At 41.0% G+C, this 18,996-nt stretch overlaps 1 protein-coding gene across 4 annotated transcripts in view; it reads right to left on the bottom strand.

The window, feature by feature from the left end:
• The window catches only part of LOC125010896 (extended synaptotagmin-2-like), a 45,809-nt gene that overhangs the window by 5,296 nt on the left and 21,517 nt on the right, over positions 1-18,996 (bottom strand). The window contains exons 8-19 of one of the 4 annotated variants that reach the window (XM_047589821.1): positions 15,267-15,322; positions 10,052-10,172; positions 9,133-9,309; positions 8,570-8,652; positions 8,351-8,399; positions 7,721-7,810; positions 7,537-7,632; positions 4,699-4,800; positions 2,298-2,360; positions 1,145-1,219; positions 472-558; positions 226-375 (exon numbers count right to left, since the gene is read on the bottom strand). In XM_047589821.1, the coding sequence (XP_047445777.1) occupies positions 226-375; positions 472-558; positions 1,145-1,219; positions 2,298-2,360; positions 4,699-4,800; positions 7,537-7,632; positions 7,721-7,810; positions 8,351-8,399; positions 8,570-8,652; positions 9,133-9,309; positions 10,052-10,172; positions 15,267-15,322 (1,149 nt within the window). The remainder of the gene's footprint in view (positions 1-225; positions 376-471; positions 559-1,144; positions 1,220-2,297; positions 2,361-4,698; positions 4,801-7,536; positions 7,633-7,720; positions 7,811-8,350; positions 8,400-8,569; positions 8,653-9,132; positions 9,310-10,051; positions 10,173-15,266; positions 15,323-18,996) is intronic. The other 3 variants (XM_047589822.1, XM_047589823.1, XM_047589824.1) reach the window with 3 other exon arrangements.

Raw genomic sequence — 18,996 nt, 5'->3', positions numbered from 1 at the left:
CAACTCTCCACCAGACCTTTAGAACTGAAGAAGCCTGGACGACTGAGAACCTTCACAGACTTAGGGCCTGGTTTACGAAGATCCCAAACAAGGGGCGCTGCTAAATTGTTGTGGGTGATCTACTAAGACTGCATGTGCATGTAGCAAAAGTGGTGAAGAATGTCCTATTTGAAGGAGGACCTTGCGCCTCTGGAAAACCTGAACCATCATGGTCTGATCTTTTACCCGCAGAGCCATCTTCATCTTCAGGGTGCAGCTCGGCGCTGAGTTCTTGAGGGGGAAGCGCTGGTTGAGCGTCATCTCCGGCTCCTCCAGCAAACGGCCCAGAGGCACCGTTAGCGTCCCCAGCGAACATTCGTGCTTCTCGTCCTTCACCTAGAGGGACATGGGGTTCGGTTACGGTTCATAATAGTGGAGATTAAACTGCTGCTTACGGAGACGGGGGCGACAGACGCCTTCCTTCCTTCCTACCTCGACCTCCAGCTCTTGTGTTTTGGGGTTGTGGATGGTGAAGGCGAAGGTTTCCTCCCACACTGGTTCATTGGTCTTGTACCTGGTCTGGAGAAGGAAACGTGAAGAGGAAGGAGTCAAGTAGAAGTAAACGAAACAGCAGAACCGCAAATTCATGATATGTGTTGGCCACAGTAGTTCCTGATCAGGCATAACATTATGACCACCTTCCTAATATTGTGTAGGTCTCCCTTGTTCCTCTGAAACAGTTGTGACTCAACAGAGGATGGACATGGACCTTTTGAGGGTGTCCGGTAACAGAATGTTGTTGGGGGTGGCCCTTGAGGGGATGGGCCTCTGTGGATCATCCCACAGATACTTGATCAGTTTGGGATCTAGTGAATTTGGAGACCACGTCAACACCTTGTGCTGTTCTTCATGTTTTTTGAGTTGTTCCCAAAGTTGCTGCTGCCATAAAGGAGGGTTATTTCTATGGGGTAGGGGGTGCCTGGTCTGATTCAGGTGGGTGCTACATGTCAAAGTAACATCCACATGAATCAACACCCAGTCCAACATTTTTTCCAGCAGAACACTGAATCGTCACAAGATGGTTTAAATGTTACCAACTTCTCCTGTCAGAGGTCATAATGTTGTGGCTGACTGGTGTTTTGTCTTTGAAGATGTGTGAACTCACCTTGCTCTCGAAGGACTTGTGTCCCACGGTGAACTGGACTAACGGACTAGGATCACTGGTCACTTTCTTACCAGACTGCCGCAGAAGAAAAAACAGGTTTTACAAAGAGGAAAGAACTTGAAGCTTCGTATTTTAACTGAGTTAAGCTTTTGAGCAATAGCATGAGGCGACATTTTTTCACAGATTAATACAACTGAAATCGCTATAAGTCACTAAGGATAACTTCTAAAATGTGGGTTGTCTACTCCTAATAGAAAATGTGGGTACATGTTACGTCCTGAGCATCTGAGCTCACTGTGTCACTTCAGTTCGACTCAGAGAAGGATTTGAGAGGGAAAGTTCGTCAGGTTAAAGTCCCACGAAGTAGGAATACACCAAAAACAAAATCGTACAGACAAGATCGGAATGAAAAAAAGAGTAAATGTAGCTCTCGTTATTTACAACACACACTGTTAGACGCAGCTTCGTTCAACAAACATGTAGATTAGTGGTAGTTTTGTTAATGATTTCACAAAAAAAGTGTGAGAAGTCTCGTTGGGATTTTTACTTAAACGGGATCGAAACATTTCACAGAACCCTGATAATTCTACGTTTCCGTAACGGTGTTTGTAAATGACTAAACTTTCTCCAGATTTGATCAAATTCTGGCTTTAAGGGGCAAAGAGTAAAGCTTTTATTTTAAAAATCCATAATCAGGAGGTGAACTCAATAAAAATACAATTTATGAGTGACGTTTTAAATTTAAACTGCAGCGGACGTTATATGGCCAAAAGTATGTGCACACCATTTGCTTTCATAGTTAGGTTAACTCCACTAACAAGGCTAATTTAAAATGCTACAGATTTATTATTATTATTATTATTATTATCATTAAGTCTTCAGCTTGGTGGCAGTTTTTTTTTCCTGGACTGATCTGGGATGAACTGGAGACCAGTAGAGGCTTCAGACGTTGGTTTAGTTTCGGGATTTAAGGAACGTTTCATGGGTAAAACCAGTTTAAACACCATGAATCTTTCTCAGGAGACACTTTTTACTTGTTTGGTGTCCACACACTTTTGGATTCCACACCGAGCGTCTATCGCACGTGTCTCAGTGTGTCCTCTGTACCTCCTCCGGGTGTCTGAGCAGTATTTGTGTGCTTCGTTGCCGTTACCTTGATGGCCTTACTGACCGAGGCCTTCTTCAGCCCCGCTTGGTTGAACTCTAAGGGATTGCGCTTTGATTTTTCCCCCAGGAACAAAGCAGTAGACAACAACAACAACAACAACACACAAACACACACCCACACACACACACACACAAACACACCGGGAGGTTATTTTGGGGGAAAGGAGGAGCGTGCAGGGAGGAGGAAGACACAATGATGACGACATGATGACAACACCAGCAGTAACGCATGGAACAGACAGGGAGACAACATGGATGATCACATGGTTAATGTCATTCCCCAACAGTTAAACTAGAGCTCGACCAGGACTGGGTTCAGGCTGACGCTCGGAGAAATAAATGCACCAATTGATCATTTATTGCTTGGTTTTTGAACTACTACCAATGTTTTATATATATATATATATATATATATATATATATATATGTATATATATATATATATATATATATATATAAACACATATTATACGCCAATGCAAAGTGTCAGCCAGAACATACTGGTTGGACTCGAGTCAAAATACCACAGCATTAGATTAGAAGTGTCAATGGAGAGGATGGGTAAATAAAGACCAGAGGGAAGGAAACTCAGATGGTTTTTATGGTGTGGAGATAACTGGGGAACATTTGCAAAGTCATTCATCGGGAAGAAATAGATACAAAAAACCCACAACTAAAACATCCCCCGGTTTGACCGAAGGCTCCTTGGTCACGATACGACTGAACTGGCAATAAAACAGAATGTATCACCAGTGTTATTTATCTAATACTTATATTTTGTAAGGGTGTAAGCCGTTTACTTGTAAACTAATTAAAATTCACGGCTCTTAAATGACGTGTTTGACTTCTGTCCATCACCGCATTAAGCCCCGCCCCCAAACCATCTGACTGGCTCTGCAGAATCATTTCCCAACTAAGAGACTCTGGATCAACTTTCCACCAGAAATAATTTGTAGACCAACTCAAAACTAATGAAGCTCAGGCAGAAGTTCAATAAGAAAAGATCTGCTGCTTCCTTCATTTCATTCTCAATTTCAACGCCACTACTTTGATTGGTTTGCCAAGTTCGCCCAATTAAGCCGATCTTTCCCGGAGCTTAATCAGTTCCCAATGGAGAGACTCCAGACCAACTTTTCACCACGGAAAATTTAATTCAAGTTTGATCGAACTGTACGAAACATCTATCTACGAGGAATTCATTACGGGCGTTTTTCAATCAATACAGAGAAAGAAATATCTCTGCACACGACACCAATCAGAGCCGTTTTGTTGTGAACTAATTCAACTCACTGGTGCTCAGATTACATGTGCGACATGTCTATAACCTGACATGACTATGACATGTCTAAAGTCCCGGGCCGATCTTTGCAGGAGTATAATCAATTCCTAACAAATGTCTGCAAAACGTCATCTGGTGTTTCATCACACTCCTGATGTCAGTTTTCATGTAATGCGGAAGAAAATGGGACTTATAGTTCCCATTTGATGTCGGACCAATGATGGGAACTGAAGTCAATTTTTTAAAGGAATTCACAAACTTGTTGACAAATACATACTTTGATTTTAGTTCAGTATAAACTCATCTTTGACTCCTATGGGCCACAGATACATAAATAAAATAATCCTAACCCACCTGCTACATTTATTTAGATTTGTTGTACTTATACAGTAACTGTGTTTCTTATTGTATTAATGTGAACCTTTAAGTATTTATTTTTTTCCAAAATCAATTATTCCATTCATTCATTACATTTCTATGGAAAAATTTTTCTCACATTTAAGTGTTTAATTTAAAGCTCCACAGTGAAACTTATGTCGCCCTCTTCTGGCAGTGAGATGAATTACATCAACGCTTTCTTTTACGGTCTAATCCAAACAATGAACGCCGAGTATATACAAGTATGTATCTGTGGCTACTAGGAAACCAAAGTCTTGTCTAACTTGGCGTTTAGCTTCAAAAGTTCTGTGCAATTCCTTTAAAACAGATCACATTTTTTTCGTGGAGCTCTGCCCCCTGGTGGCAGAGTTGATGAACAGCAGCAGATTGGAGAGGGGGAGGATGGGCTTCAACAACACCAGGAAGGATGGAGGGAAGCAATCCACTGAGAATTCACGGCTTCAATTCCCACTAATTTGGACAGCGCTAAAAGTTTTGGTTTTGAATCTTTTTTTCTGTCATTCGCTTTAGAATCAAATCAAATGAAACAAAAACATTCACAAATATTGAGGAATCCAATCCATGCACTGGTCGGGACTCATGCTCATCAGATCAGACGGATTAAAAAACAAAAAAAACAAACAAAAAAAACAAGATCTTCAGCAGAGGAAATCACACCTTTGCATTCTCCAAACTACTCTAGGGTGCAGAAAAGAGCCAGCGGACTCACAAATAAGGTCCTATAGAGGGAAGCGGTGTTCTCGCAAAACACGAGGCCCGCCGCCCGCCTCTCTTTTAAGAAGCCAGAGCCCAGGTTCCCCTCGAAGACGCTCTTCAGAGGGGGAGGGGGGAGGAGGAGGTGAGGAAAAGCAGAGAAGAAGAGAGGAGGCTGAAAAGAGCGGAAGTGAGCAACTAACACAAACGAAGAAGAGACAAAGGTAATACTTTTTTCTTTACACAGGACAAATGGAGCTCGGAAATTAGTTTTCCAAGTCAAATGAAGTTCATGTCAAACTCTTTGGGCTGAGGTTTGGTTTGAAGATGAACTTACAAATCTACTACGATATAAAAGCCACATGGAGGGATTTCAGAATATTAATAAGAACTTTTATTGTGAAATCGGCCCATGCACAACTTTCCCCCCAATTCAATAGTAGCTCTTCCGCTTTTGAATGGTGAATAGAGACTACTGCCACCTGCTGGTGTGGAGAGGTACAGGTGCAACTTTTTGATCCGGACACAGGATGCTGAGCTGGTAGTTCTTTGACGTCACTTGACAAAACATTAGGTACACTAGTGAAAAGAGATGATTTCTAATTAATTCAGATGAATGAAGGTGGTAATTTGACTGCAGGGATGGTTTGACTACGGATTTAATTCATTTCAACTAAGAAATAATTTTTCTTTAAGAGATTTTCCAGAGACTTTCTCATCTTTTAAGCTCATGGGATGAATGTTGTATGTGTGTATTTTTGAATATTGTCTTTGTACACCTTGTAACATTATTTTTTAAGTATATTTATCGTGAGTCTTTTAGTATTTACAGCACTGGAAAAAAGTTCTCAGACACCCCTTGCATTTGTGAAATGCTGCATTAAGAATCATGCTTAGGTCTTAAAGTGCAATTTCTTTTAGTGCAGTCACAGACAAAATATTAAACCAATCCTAAAACAGACATTAAAAACTTAAAATTTATTGCTTCCATAAAAATACATAAGAAATTTTGAGTATCTTTTGGATTTTGGTATCACGTTTTTCTGTTGCCATGCTAGCTAAAAGCTACTTTTATCATGCACATGATGATAAAGATCTTCCATCTAGAATCTACAATGGAGTTGTAAAAGTAACGGAAACATTTACAAACACAAAAAAAGACAAAATAAATGAAAACACATAAATAATGATTACTATAACCTTAATGAAGCCGAGATTAACTCCAGGGCTTTTGATCCTGGTGAATGATATCACTACTGTACCTAATGTACTGGCAAGTGAGTGCATAAACTGCAGAGAGGTACAATTTACCGTAAAAATAATCATAATCAGAGTGAAGCTGTGAAGAAAGTGAGGAGTCTCCATACTGCTGCACCATGAAGATGAGTGAAGAGCAGGAAAGAAGCTCAGAGAGCAGACAGGTAAAAGACTGAAGCAAAAAAAGCTTTTAAACTTTCCTAAATAAGTAAAGGGCAGGAGATCGAGACCTATTCAACACTGGCGCTACAATCTCCATTTAATCGCTCAAAAACAAAAACATGATACATTAACCAGTTTAAATTAAGCCAGAGGAGAAACTGCTCAACAATCAGGTCCATCCAAAAAAAAATGTTGCATTTCTTCTTGTTCTTCTCTTCTTTAATTTCCTGCAAAGCTCGTTCAATAGCGCAGCTCATGACCTGCTGTTCATACCTAATACTGAGTGTGTCATGACTTGGGGAGAAGATACACATTTTGGAACAAGCTGTAAAATCTCTTTCTCATTCAGTACGTTTACATGCACGTGAAAAAAACTAATTATTGCCCTAATCCGACTTTAACTGGACAACTTAAGCGCATGTAAACGCTTTACTAATCTAAACCCATTCACTGGCTTAAATTCCTGTTCCCTGCATCTTTTTGGTTATATGAACCTGGTCGCATGTTTTTCTGTGAAGGACTGGAGTGCATGATTTACATTGTCTTTCCTCTCTTTGCAGAGATCGGAAATAGTAAAGACATAAGCTGAATAGTAGAGCTGGGTGGTATACAGGTTCATACGCAATACCGGCATTTTTTTCATTATGATATGAATTTTTAATATACCAGCACATCAGTGTATTTGATTACACTGTTTCAGTGCCGTGTTGGTTGTTTGGGTTTTTTAGGGTCCCTGATTTCTGAGGACAGTCCCTGTTTTGGATGACCTGTCCTGCGGCTAAAGCTGTCCCCAAAAGTGTCCCCAATTTTAGCTTTTTATGAATGAGGAAAAAATGTTGAGGAAAAAATTCCTCTCTGAACCAGTAGGAAATGTTGTGAACACGTGATTATGCATGAAAAAATACTGTGATATACTGTAATATTTTGAAACATACCATGATATACATTTTTGGTCGTACCACCCAGCTCTACTGATTAGGTATTTTTTCCTGACTTTATTAAACAAAAGAGTTGTCCAAGACACAGGTCCGGGTCACTAGTGACGGCACAAAGTGTAGCATTGAAGACGTGCTATCGCTAAAGCTCTCTAACAGCATACGTGCACATTATGCACAAGATTAAAAACTTGAACTATCATCCATGTTGTTGTTGTCTGAAATGCCTCCACTTGTTTATTATATGACGTAATAGGTCAACCAGAAAGGGGGCCGTTTGAACCTGCTGAGAAGACACATATCGCCACCTAGTGTGGAGGAGGACGACATGTTCCCGTCAGTTATTCCATTTTCTCTACTGCATGTAAACTGGGACAAGGACCACATTCAGAAAGCCAAATTTTGAGCTTATCTCCATTAAGATGTGCATGTAAACGCACTGAGTGAAAGCACACATGTTAAGTGAATTATTTACTGATGCATCATGCATCCAGACTCACCGGCAGGTTTCTGGCTGAATCCAGGAAGACGATGAGCAGCGCAGACGACAGGCCGTCGCTGGCTGAGCCGCGGTTGGCTTTGACGGACGTCAGCGCCTGTGAGGGACGAGGAAAGACACAGTGACGGTTCGTTTTCCGGTCAAAGACATTTTGAAAGACATTTGATCGGTGTGTGCTGCGATACCTTCTCCAGCTTCTCGGGCGTGGGCAGCAGAGACAGCCACTCCAGCTTAAGGTGCAGCTTCCCTGAGGCCACATCTTCCATTGGGAACCACTGAGGGGAAGAAATCAGTGTCATGACGTTTGTATTTATTGTCTCTTTTACGTTAAAAAAGCTCCTGGTCCCTGTGTTCTGTCGCATCAGTTTCTCTCCATGTAAATAAACACCTACATCACCCAAAATGATACAGCGTCTTACTCAAAAATTATTATTAAGTCCCACCCCTTTCAATTAGCTAATATTTAACAGAAAACGGTAAACATGGCTTCCTGTATATTATAACATAAAATATTCATCTTCCATGTAATGTCCACACTTTGTAAATTCATGCTGAGGACCAGATTTGACTCTGGTGGGACGCTTTTGACCCACGGGCCATACGTTTGACACCTTTGGTCCAGTGGATCTCTACCGTTGTTTCAGAACCAAGAACAGCTGTTTGTTGATAACTGCTGAAATATGTAACTTAATAGATAATCAATTTTCGTATTTATTTTATATTATAAAATTATTTTATTCTAATATTTATGACTTGAAAAAACAAATAACTCCTGACTGATGCATTTTAGACTGAAAGGAAACGACGGAGATCACCTCATCAACCACCGGTTCCTTCTGGAGCTCCACCAGGTCGATCGCCATTCTGACAAATCACAAAACAATACGATCATTTAAAAGCCCAAAGCTTGACAAGCCTTTTCTTCAACCGACAATGCAAAACAATCATTGAGGTGAGTCGAAACATGCACTTTCAAAATTGTTAAAAAGCCGTGAACATCTTCACGTCTGAGTCAGGACGAAAAGCAGCGCTACCTTCCCAGGAAGTCGTCTTTATCGGTGTCTTCGTCAAACAGCTCGATCTGCAGGCTGGTTCCAGAGTGGTCGTACACCAGCACCTGGGAAAACAGATAAAAATATAGATGTAAATGTGCTTTATTTATACAGAAACAAGCACTTTACAAAAACCCACAGGTGAACCAACGTGCTTTACAAAATATTAAATATGGATTTAAAAAACACTGGAAACAAAGTACACGAGTAAAAGAAGGATAAATACATGAGAATAATAAACAAGAGAATAAAAAGATAAAATAAAAGTGCCATCACAATACTGGGTATTAAAAGCTTAGAAATAATAAATAATCTCTGGGACAACAAAGAAAGTTATTTGACTCCATAATAAAAGCGAGAAATTAAACCAGAAATTTGTTTTTGGATTTAAAATAATGAATTCATTTTAACTTTTCAATGAAAATCTTTTTTTCCCAAGTGAGAATGTTCACAGACTGAAAAAGTGTGAAAAGACGACATATTTAAAACTAAAGGATTATACTGAACGTCTTAATTTCCTTTAATAAAAAGGTGCAGGCGCTAACCTCGTACACCTCATTCCACCTCGGGTTGACCGTCTCGTGGATGACTTTGCTCTTGAAGAGGTCCGTCCCGACCTGGATGACTCCGTACGGGTCCGACTTGCCTTTGATGAGCCCCCCCAGGAACTTGTCTTTACCCAGCAGCTCCTGGGCCTCGACGAAATGGATCCTCAGGACGCCCTGAGGGAGGAAAAAACACCCCCCACCGGCAACTTATTATTCTCTAAAACAGAAACTAGCGACTGTATCCGGGCGAGGATTGTAACCGTCTAACTTTGAATCTTTTAGAAGTAGAGTCAAATTAAAAGGAATAAAAAATTGCAGATAATTAGCATAACTAGGGTTTGGATTTGTTTGAAGATCCTCCATGTTAAAAGATGGAGGAACAGCTCCTCTAAAGTGAAGCCAAACCAAGTACAGCTCCCCCTGGTGGCTGGAGGCTGCAGTATAGGTCATAAGCTCCACCTCCTCCATGTTAGTGGGCGGGACTTGGGCCGAACTAAAACACTAAAATACACATCAAATAAAATTTACCAATGATCGTCTCTGTCGTTTTAGGTAGTTAATATAATGTTGACGCACGTTTAAGTGTCCTTTTTTTTTTACTTTCATTTTAGTTATTTATTTGACGCTATAGAAGCAGGATGTGAGGTTATGGCGACCACCAGTTGCCATGCCAACCACTCTGTAAAGCTGGTCCGTGGAGCCTGGCATACTATTAATGAAACAAAAACGTGAATGAAAGAAGTGTTGAATTAGCTGAATATACATTTATTATATTATAGCCATCTAGTGGTTACTGCTGGTATTGCTGGCCGAACTGAGCATTTAAAAAAAAAAAAAAAGATTTTGTGGCCATTTTTAATGCATAAATTAAATTTGAATCTATCGCCACGCTCTCCCAGCATGCCGTGCGTGTTACCTTGGGCGTGGGGAAGCGGAGTTTGGCCAGCTGTGCCTCTTGCACCAGAGGGATGGTGATCCGGTTGGGCAACACCAAGCTGCTGTGGATGATGTCCTGGATGATGTTGTCGCACAAACCACTGAGAAAGGATGGACAGAAGATAAGAGACGATGAGAGGGAGAAATTAAAACCGGTTGTCTGAGTTTCCCCTTTGTCTGCGGAGTCACAGGCAGACTCGACTCACAAACTGTTTCTATAAAATGTGAAACAGTCCATATAAAGTGTTTATTAAAACGCTAAATCAGAGCATGTTTCATATTGAAAGTTTGCTTTTAAAGCCGGACACAGAAACACAAGACAGACACTGGGAGACAAATTCTGTGTCAGAAAGTCTAGTTTTAGTTTTTGCATTTCGTTCATTGATTAAAACAATTCAATATGAACACAAATGCTATCAAATCTGAATAAAAGGGAGCAGAAAGAAGAATAATCTCATATAATCTGCACCTTTACCCCAAGAATCAATTCACAGAGAACAACAACACAATAACCTGCAAAATGATAATAAAATAAAATAAAATAAAATAAGTTTCGGACAACACTGATTGTCACGTTTCTATTTTAGTTCCAAAGATAGAATTCAATCATACAAACAAAACAAAACAAAAAAAAAAGAAATGTTTGTGTACCTTTAATGACTACACAATGGGTACAACTATCAGACTACAACACATTTCATTATATTTCCTAAACATACTGACTTTTAATTGTTCTTTTAAATGTAAATTTTGATTTGGATTCTTTGCTTTCTTTGTTCTGAGACCATATTCTTTTTTTGAAGGTTGAACTGAACCTTTTTTCAAATAAATATTTACTCTACTCTGCCCTGCAGTTACACCCCTTGTCCTCTAGATGGCTGCAGAGTCCTGCATCAGAACAACGCTCCGTCTGGAGGAACGACTCCCTGGATTCTGGATCACGTTCATACTTGGGGATGTTTCCCACACATTCAAGAGAGAAGGTTGATTCCTGATCTGCAATAAATGCACAACTACGTCCAGATGAGAGCTGACGAGATGGAGCTGCTCCACTGCTCAGGTTGTGATTTAAAAGCGAGGTTTCCCACGTACCCATAAAAGGAGCTTGTTTGAGTAATTGCTCCAAACTGTGTTTGTGTTTGTGCTGCTGCTCAGAGACACGGTGACCTCAGCTTTTCCTGTCGTTTCGGGGCAAAATGCAAAATAGTCACTGAGGAAATGTGAGTGCCCTGACACATACAGGAAGAGGAGGGTGTGGCGAGAGCAGGTCTGCTAGCTGATCGCACATGCTTTCATCTGAACCCGTTCGACAAGGAAAGCTGCATTTCACAGGGTGGAGTCTGGTGGAAACTGAAGAGTGTTTCTTCTCCACCTCGAAAACAGACAACAAACAAACCAACAGGAAGCCTCTACAACCCATGTCACTACAGAGGAGTAGTAACACAGTGGGCGTTGTCTTAGATCTTCTTTCTTTAATCTGGAGCTAAAACTACATTTAATTTATTTTATTTGCGGAAAAAAGAAAAAAAAAACATAAAGAAACCTGGATTTGAAGATGTTTCATCAAATCTCCAGTTCTAAAATGACCAGTGTCGGGGTGGGGGCTTTTCTTTCACATCAAAGTATAAATTAAAAGCTAAGCTAAGCTAGGCTAGTTAGTAGTTATTAACCTAGCTAGTGGTTTTGAAGCTCAATGTGGCGTCTCTGGTCGCCGCCATCTTGGCTGAGTGGTCAAAGAGGTGAAGTGTGACGGGAGCCGAGTCAGACTGGTAATGCCCAGACCAGGGGTGTCAAACAAATGACCCGCAGCCCAAAAACGGCCCACGACAGGGCCCAATCTGGCCCATGGGACGAATTAGGATAAATATAAAAGACGCAAGCTGCAATGTTTTAATAAAATTGGCACCAGGATAAGATGTTACAATCCCTTGAGCAAAGATCTGAGGGAAAACACATTTAGAAGCCCAGGCTAGCAGTCAACTACCGTTAGCAACCGACAAGAAGACACCAGCTAACTAGCCTAGCCAACAGCAGTAGTCAGTATGCAGCACATCACTGTGGTTTTCATCCCCTTCACCGATGTTTCATGAAGTGCATATCACTTTTATTGTTTCAAATATAAGACATTAGCTGCAATATTTTAGTAAAATTGGCACCTATTCCTAATTTGTCCTCTACATGTCGTGCTGTTTTAGTCAAAGTTGCAGATGTAACACAACATCGAGGCCCAGAACTGAACAGCATAAGACATGAACCACCCACTGCACCAATATTTCGCTTCACTATCCTCAGGGTGCAAGTACAGAACCCTCGAGTTCAGGAAGGAAAAGTCTGATCCCTGCAGCAACAGCTGCCTTGAACAGCAGGCCAAGTTGATCTGTCTGCCCACTACGCCACTAACAACCCTAACAAGAGGGTTGCTAGGGTTGTTGTACAGTCAGTGAAGACTGTCCCCATGGGGACCAATAAAATCAATCAATCATTTAATGTGACAAAAGTTCAGGCTGTTCATAAAACGTTTGTAAAGGAGAGTTAATTCAATTAAATTGGCACTGAAACTAAGGGAGCTGTTGTTATTTACAGCGTGCTTTGCTTTTACCTACTGCCCCGCCTCCTTGAGATCAAACTGAGCTGTATGTGGCCCCCAATGATTTATAACTTGATATGACTGAGTTATATATGAATTCATCCCCTAACAGTTGCTATTATTACAGAAAGTAGCTCTTCAGACCAAAACTGTATTTGGTACCAGGCTTTAAACATGTTTATTTCTGCTGTAAAGTTGGACATTTTAACATGGAGGTCAATGGGGATTTTGGAGCCAGCCTCTAGTGGCCATTAGTGGAACTGAAGTTTGCTGTGCTTGGGGTGTAGTATCCGACACTTACTAATACATTGGTGCTTCACAAAGGACAATGGGTTTTAAAACAAGTAATAAAAGACAATTCAGACCACATTTAGGTTTGCTCGTTTTTTTTATAACTGCACATTTCTTTGCCCTAATAACCTCAATAACTAAAAACAAAATAGTTAAAATATCAGGATATAAAAAAAAGCCTAGAAGTGGAGCATGTACGATAATAAATGCTTTTCTCCTCTACATAGACGAAAAGGAAGCAGCCAGTGGGATCTGGAAAACTAATTTCCACTTTCAAATGACAAAAAAAAAAGCTCCTGTCTGGAAACACTTCTCCTAAAACCCACCCAGACATCCCATCTCCGTCTGCGGCGGCTCTCCTTCTTATAATCAGGTTACTAAAAATATCAACACTCGGCGTGCGAGGAAAAGTGGAGGTCGTAATCCCTTCAGCGATCCGGTGGTTAATGTAATGGTTGTAGCAGCAGGACGCTCTGGCTGCGCGTCCACCGGGACCGTCTCCCCTCAAAGTGTCATATTCGTTTTTCTAGGTCGCGTTCCGAGCTGTCAAACCGTGCTCTGGTTAAAGGCGTTCTCATTATTCTTCCAATAACAACACAAGTGCATCTTGTCATGACCTCAGTGATAACGGAGAATGGTGGGAGCTACATGTCTAAGTAACATCCACATGAATGAATCCCAGGTTCAAAAAGTTTCCCAGCAGAACACTGAATCGTCACAAGATGGTTTAAATGATATTTACTTCTCCTGGCAGTGGTCATAATGTTGTGGCTGTTAGATACTGAAAACTAGATACGTTTCTCTTCTAAAAAGGTCCTTTCTCTCTTATTTTTTCTTTTTTGAGTGGAAGACCACAGAGAGAAACATGCATATTTGTTGCAGCTGGCAGAGCTGACTGAGCTTATATCTCTGTGTCACACTTGGCTCCATTAACATTTCCATGAGCTCAACAGACAAACTTCAGGGAAAAAAAAAAGAAAAAAAAAGAGGCACATTTCCTTCAGACCGTTTATTATTTATTAAACTGTGTGAGTCACACACACACACACACACACACACAGAGAGAGAGAAGTGTAGCACGTATTTGTTTTACTTGTTTGCAGCCTCTGCTCTCGCTGCTTTTCATTTGAATAAGGAATTTGAATTGAGACACGCGCTCTAAAGTCCTCTCGGGCTTTAATAACGTGCGCCGTCGTTTGCATTGAAAAGCAGGTATCAGTCATAGTTAAACTAACTCAGTTTAATCTCGGCTGTTTGTGGGCGGACACATTCCCATGATGCAACGCTTCCCCTCTGTGCTTCATAGAGGTTGGGCATAGACTGTATAAATATGAACAGCTCCTCAGAAGTGAAGCCAAATCAAGCAGAGCTCCCCCTGGTGTCTGGCTGCAGAATAGGCCATAAGCTCCGCCCCCTCCATATTAGAGGATGGGACCTAAAACACTAAAATACACAATGGGGCTGAAACTTCTACAAAAAAAACTGCAGTTCCTCTAATGTCCACATGAGGCTGTCTCTTAAAGGGAGTCAATGTCCATAGATGTCAAAATGTCCAACGTAACAGCAGAAATAAACATGTTTAAGGCCCAGTATTAAAAACAGTTTTGGTGTCTGGAGATAATTTCTAGTTTTTATGGCAACTCGCCTACGAAATTATACCAGACTGAGAAAAAATATACATAATTAATTAGGAGGATAGCTGCAGGCCTATCAGGACACGGTCGTGTTGGGGTGGAGCTAAAACAGCCTGGACGTTGAGACCCGCCCACCCAACTCTCCCAACACCACATGTCAGCTCAGGCTACCACCTGTCACTCAAAGTGGAAACACCCTTAATTATGCAGCAATAAAAAAAAAAAGTTAAAAATAAAATTCACCATACAGTTGTCATGAATAGTGACAATAATAAACTATTCAGATCAAAATCATTTTTTCTACCAAACCTGTAAAGTTGGGAGTTTTAACATTCGATTTGTTCCCATTTGGAGCCTCTAGTGGCCACTAGATGAACTGCAGTTTTTTGCACTTCTGTATGGGCTTCATCACTCAGACCTGGAGATTACCACCAGGTAAAAACCCATCAGAATAGTTAAATATTTACTTGTTGTTTATGGGGGATTGTTGGTCCCTGCCCTCTTCTGCTAATAATGGGGCTGAAACTTCTTGGGAACAGAAGTTGACTGTATTGTGACTTTATTGGGTGAACAAGCTTCAGTCTCTGTGAGTTACTGGGCTCGAATGGTTTAATGAAAACTGCGATTTAAATCCCCGTCCGACACAAACCGTGAAACGCCAGCAGATGTTGCATTTCACTTACTTGAGACCGGGAATGTCCAACATGTTCGTGAGTCCCGACCAGTTGATGTCCAGCAACTGAAAACACAAAGAACAAACAGGGATTTAAATAAGAGACTGAACTCTTTAACCGTGAGTCCATTTTAAGAAAAAAAAAAAAAAAAAAACTCATTCAAAAGAGATTACAGGGTGCAATAAACATACATCCATTACAGTTCAGGATAAGCCGTTAACACTGAGTCTTTCAGCTGCAGGGAAAGTATTATGAGCAGGTGTAACCCTTACAGGAAGCCCAACACGGTTAAAGATTGCACAAGTTGCAGAGTAAACCAGGACTCTCGGATTGAGCGCAGGAGTTCTAACCTGGTTTTCTAACCCAGTTTGAACCCTAGACGTTTGAACTGGGTTACCTGAGGAACTGGTTTACGAGGAGCAGCGCTAAACATTGAGTCAGCCGCTGCAGCCGTGAATGCGGAGTCAGCATTCCTGACGCGCCCTCATATGAAGGACGACGAGGGCGGCAGTAATGGATGTTACTCTGGATGCTGACAGAAGCACCCGCTTCTGCAAGAAATTATTCAATCAGCCAAACACGAGGCCGCAGATGCAGATGGAGGCGAGACACAGGTCCGAGGTATAGAGTGGAGACAGGTGGCAGAGTTACAAAAGTTTAAGCTATATATATATATATATATATATATTTATATATATATATATATATATATATATATATATATATATATATATATGTATATATATTGGTTTTAGAGTCTAAAGTTAAAAATAAAACAAATAAAAGTAGATTTGTTTTCAATTTAAAAAGCAAAAAAAAAAAAGGTTAAACAACAAAATTTACCTTTCGTCCTTAAAGACAAAAAGGATGAAGACAAAAAGAAGAATAAAGAGGAGGTGAAGAAGAAGAAAGAGTAAGATGAGAAAAATAAGGTGACTTCAGAACAATATTCAGATGTAGTTTTAGACTCAACGACACAAGGTTTGTCGTCTGAATTCATGGAGAAGCACCAGGTCTTTCAGAAGACAAATCCTTCCAGAGAGGGTTCGGGAGTTTACGGCAGCGTTGGAGGACCAGAACGTACGAGCTCCCGTCTCCACACTACATTAACTCTGACAGAAAGATTTATTGGACTGAATCCAGTCGACTCCAGGAGAAGACAAGGAAAGACTTCAGGTCTTCAGGTTATCAGCACTTCAGTAGCTCTCAGCAGCCACCGTTTCACACAGAGCCAAGACTCACAAGATTCTTTGTCCCTACTACATTAAGCCGTGTCTGAAGGTAAAGGTATGTATGTTTACGGCAGCTGCACGGCCACACTATGTATTATTTGACTAGCTTAATACTGAATGCAAAACAATGATAATAATAATGTATGTTTATTAATAGCACTCGGCCTCATTTAATATAGAACACATAGAGTAGGTCCCTTCTGAATCTCGTCACCAGTTTCGGGTCCTTGGTCTGAAAAACTCCTGCTTTAAGGACCTCGAATCCACAAACACAACAACAACAACAACAACATCTGCATGAAGCTGAGGTGGCCGAGATAGTAGCGAACACCAGACTCAGGGGGCGTCTTCGTCCCCTTAATCAGGACAATTTAGTTCTCAGAGAGGAAATAACTCAATCAGAAGCGAGGAGCAGATATATGTCTCTCTCATTTACACTGTGGACCGTCGCTGCAGTCGATCAGAGAGACTGTCTGAGATTAAGAGCGAGTGGGAAAACGGTTTTAAAAGAGGCTTACGATGCCAAACGCTGGAGTTACTGCAGCTGAAGAAGAAAACTGACGCGTTGGAACTGGATTTAACGCCCTGTAAACTAACTCTAAGAGCAGCAATAATCGAACTGCACTGGTCTTTAAAGCAAATCGAATGTTTAAGCCTCTTGAAGTGACACAATGAAGCGTGCCTGCGTTTGTCTGTGGTCTAGTCAGCACTCTAGATGTAGATCATGGTGGACCACAACCGCTCTACCAGGCGGGGACAGGAAGCCTGTACGAGCAGAGGGGAGATTCCACAGAAAACACCATCGCCAAAAAATAAAAAAATACTCTTCTTTAAACGGATAAACTGAGATCTAAACTCTGGTGTCTCTCTCTGTGGGTTTCACTCCAGTGACCAGTTTACGTTCCTTGAGTTTAAGGATGAAAACGAAAGCTCCTTTCAATGGGTTTCAGTTGTAGTTCTGCACTAAACAAAGCAGACGTCAGCCTCTCTCATCTCTGTGGCTACGTCCGCGTGGACAATACTTCTTCAACCTGACGGAAATCAATGGCTCTGCTTCATGTGCAGCAGCAAATCTGACTGAAATACAACAGGAGGAGGCAGCTTTCTGAGGCGGATGGTGGAGACCATGAAAAATGTCCAATCTCCAATCTGCTCGTACAGACAGTTACTGTGTTTCCATCCCCCCTAGAACTGCACAAAACCTAAATATCACAATAAAAATTTCAATTTCAATGTCATGTTTCTTGTGGTTTCATGGGCCTAACTTAACGACACATCGGTGAAGGAAGGTGCCCACTTGAAATCCCCAATGATGTGCCGCATACTAGCTACGGCTAGTTAGCTGGTGTCTTCTAGTGTTTTACTTCCAATCATAGGCAGATAGGGGAAGTGTTGGTTGAAGTGTAGTTGCATGTCGCATCACTTCTCACCTGTCGCGGTTAGCTAGGCTAGTTAGCTGGTGTCTTCTTGTTGGTTGCTAGCTGCTAGCTGACTGTTTTTCAGTTGGACTGGGCTTCTACATGTGTTTTGCCTCTGATCATGGCACAAGGGATTGTAACATCTTATCCTGTGTATTAATGAATGTTCACCAAAAAATCCCAAAACTCAAAATTGTTTACTTTTTTAAAAGATCCTCTACTTTTACAAGAAAAAAAAAAAAAAACGCACTGACAACTCCATGACCTGACAATATGAAAGTATATACGAAGTCAAAGCTGCACCTTAGTGACGTTAACAAATAGAGCTGGTTTGTACAACGTCTTCATGCGGGAAGGATTTCAAGTTATTCAAAATAGTGGATTATCCCGCAACAAGTTTACAGTGTTCCCCATCTGGTTTAGCATATTAGCGTGCTAATGTTTGGTTAGTAACAAAAAGCCTTGCAGGTGTTTGTTGAAAAATAAAGCTGCTTGACTAAATAAATATTTCATTTGACAACAGAGGACAACTTACAACATACTCACTCAAACATACTCAAAGTTTTGCAGCACAAGCTAATTGTACTATCATCATCTGTGAGTTTATGCTATCCTTTGTTGCTTCAGGTCTAATTGTTATGGATCTGTTTTCTGGGGTACGTTTTATTTGACAATTTGTTGGTGTATTCAATTCAGTTCATTCATGTTTTTTGTGATTATAGACCCCGAAGGTTGTATGCAATCGGCCAAGACAATCTTATAAACACCACCCACAGATTTCGTGAAGAGCATTTCTGAAGCTCAATGCTGGGCTACCGTCGTCGCCATCTTAATTATGTCAGACTCCGCTAAATCCGAGCTAATGCAAAAAAGACGTGCAGCCAAAGCGGAGCAGAGGAGGATGGTTGACACCGAGGTTGTAAACACGGTTATTTCTGTTGTAAAGTTGGACATTTTTACATGGAGGCCTACGGGGATTGACTCGCTTTTGTAGCCGACCTCTAGTGGTCATTCCAGGAACAACAGTTCTTGGTATTTTAGTGTTAGCGGCTTAATATTTCAGACTCGGAGGCCTCAGCTTGGTCTGAT

The sequence above is a fragment of the Mugil cephalus genome, chromosome 7, assembly GCF_022458985.1.
Source record: "Mugil cephalus isolate CIBA_MC_2020 chromosome 7, CIBA_Mcephalus_1.1, whole genome shotgun sequence".
Lineage (NCBI taxonomy): Eukaryota > Metazoa > Chordata > Actinopteri > Mugiliformes > Mugilidae > Mugil > Mugil cephalus.
Note: the sequence above shows the minus strand (reverse complement) of the source record. Positions and strands in the feature narration are given on the sequence as shown.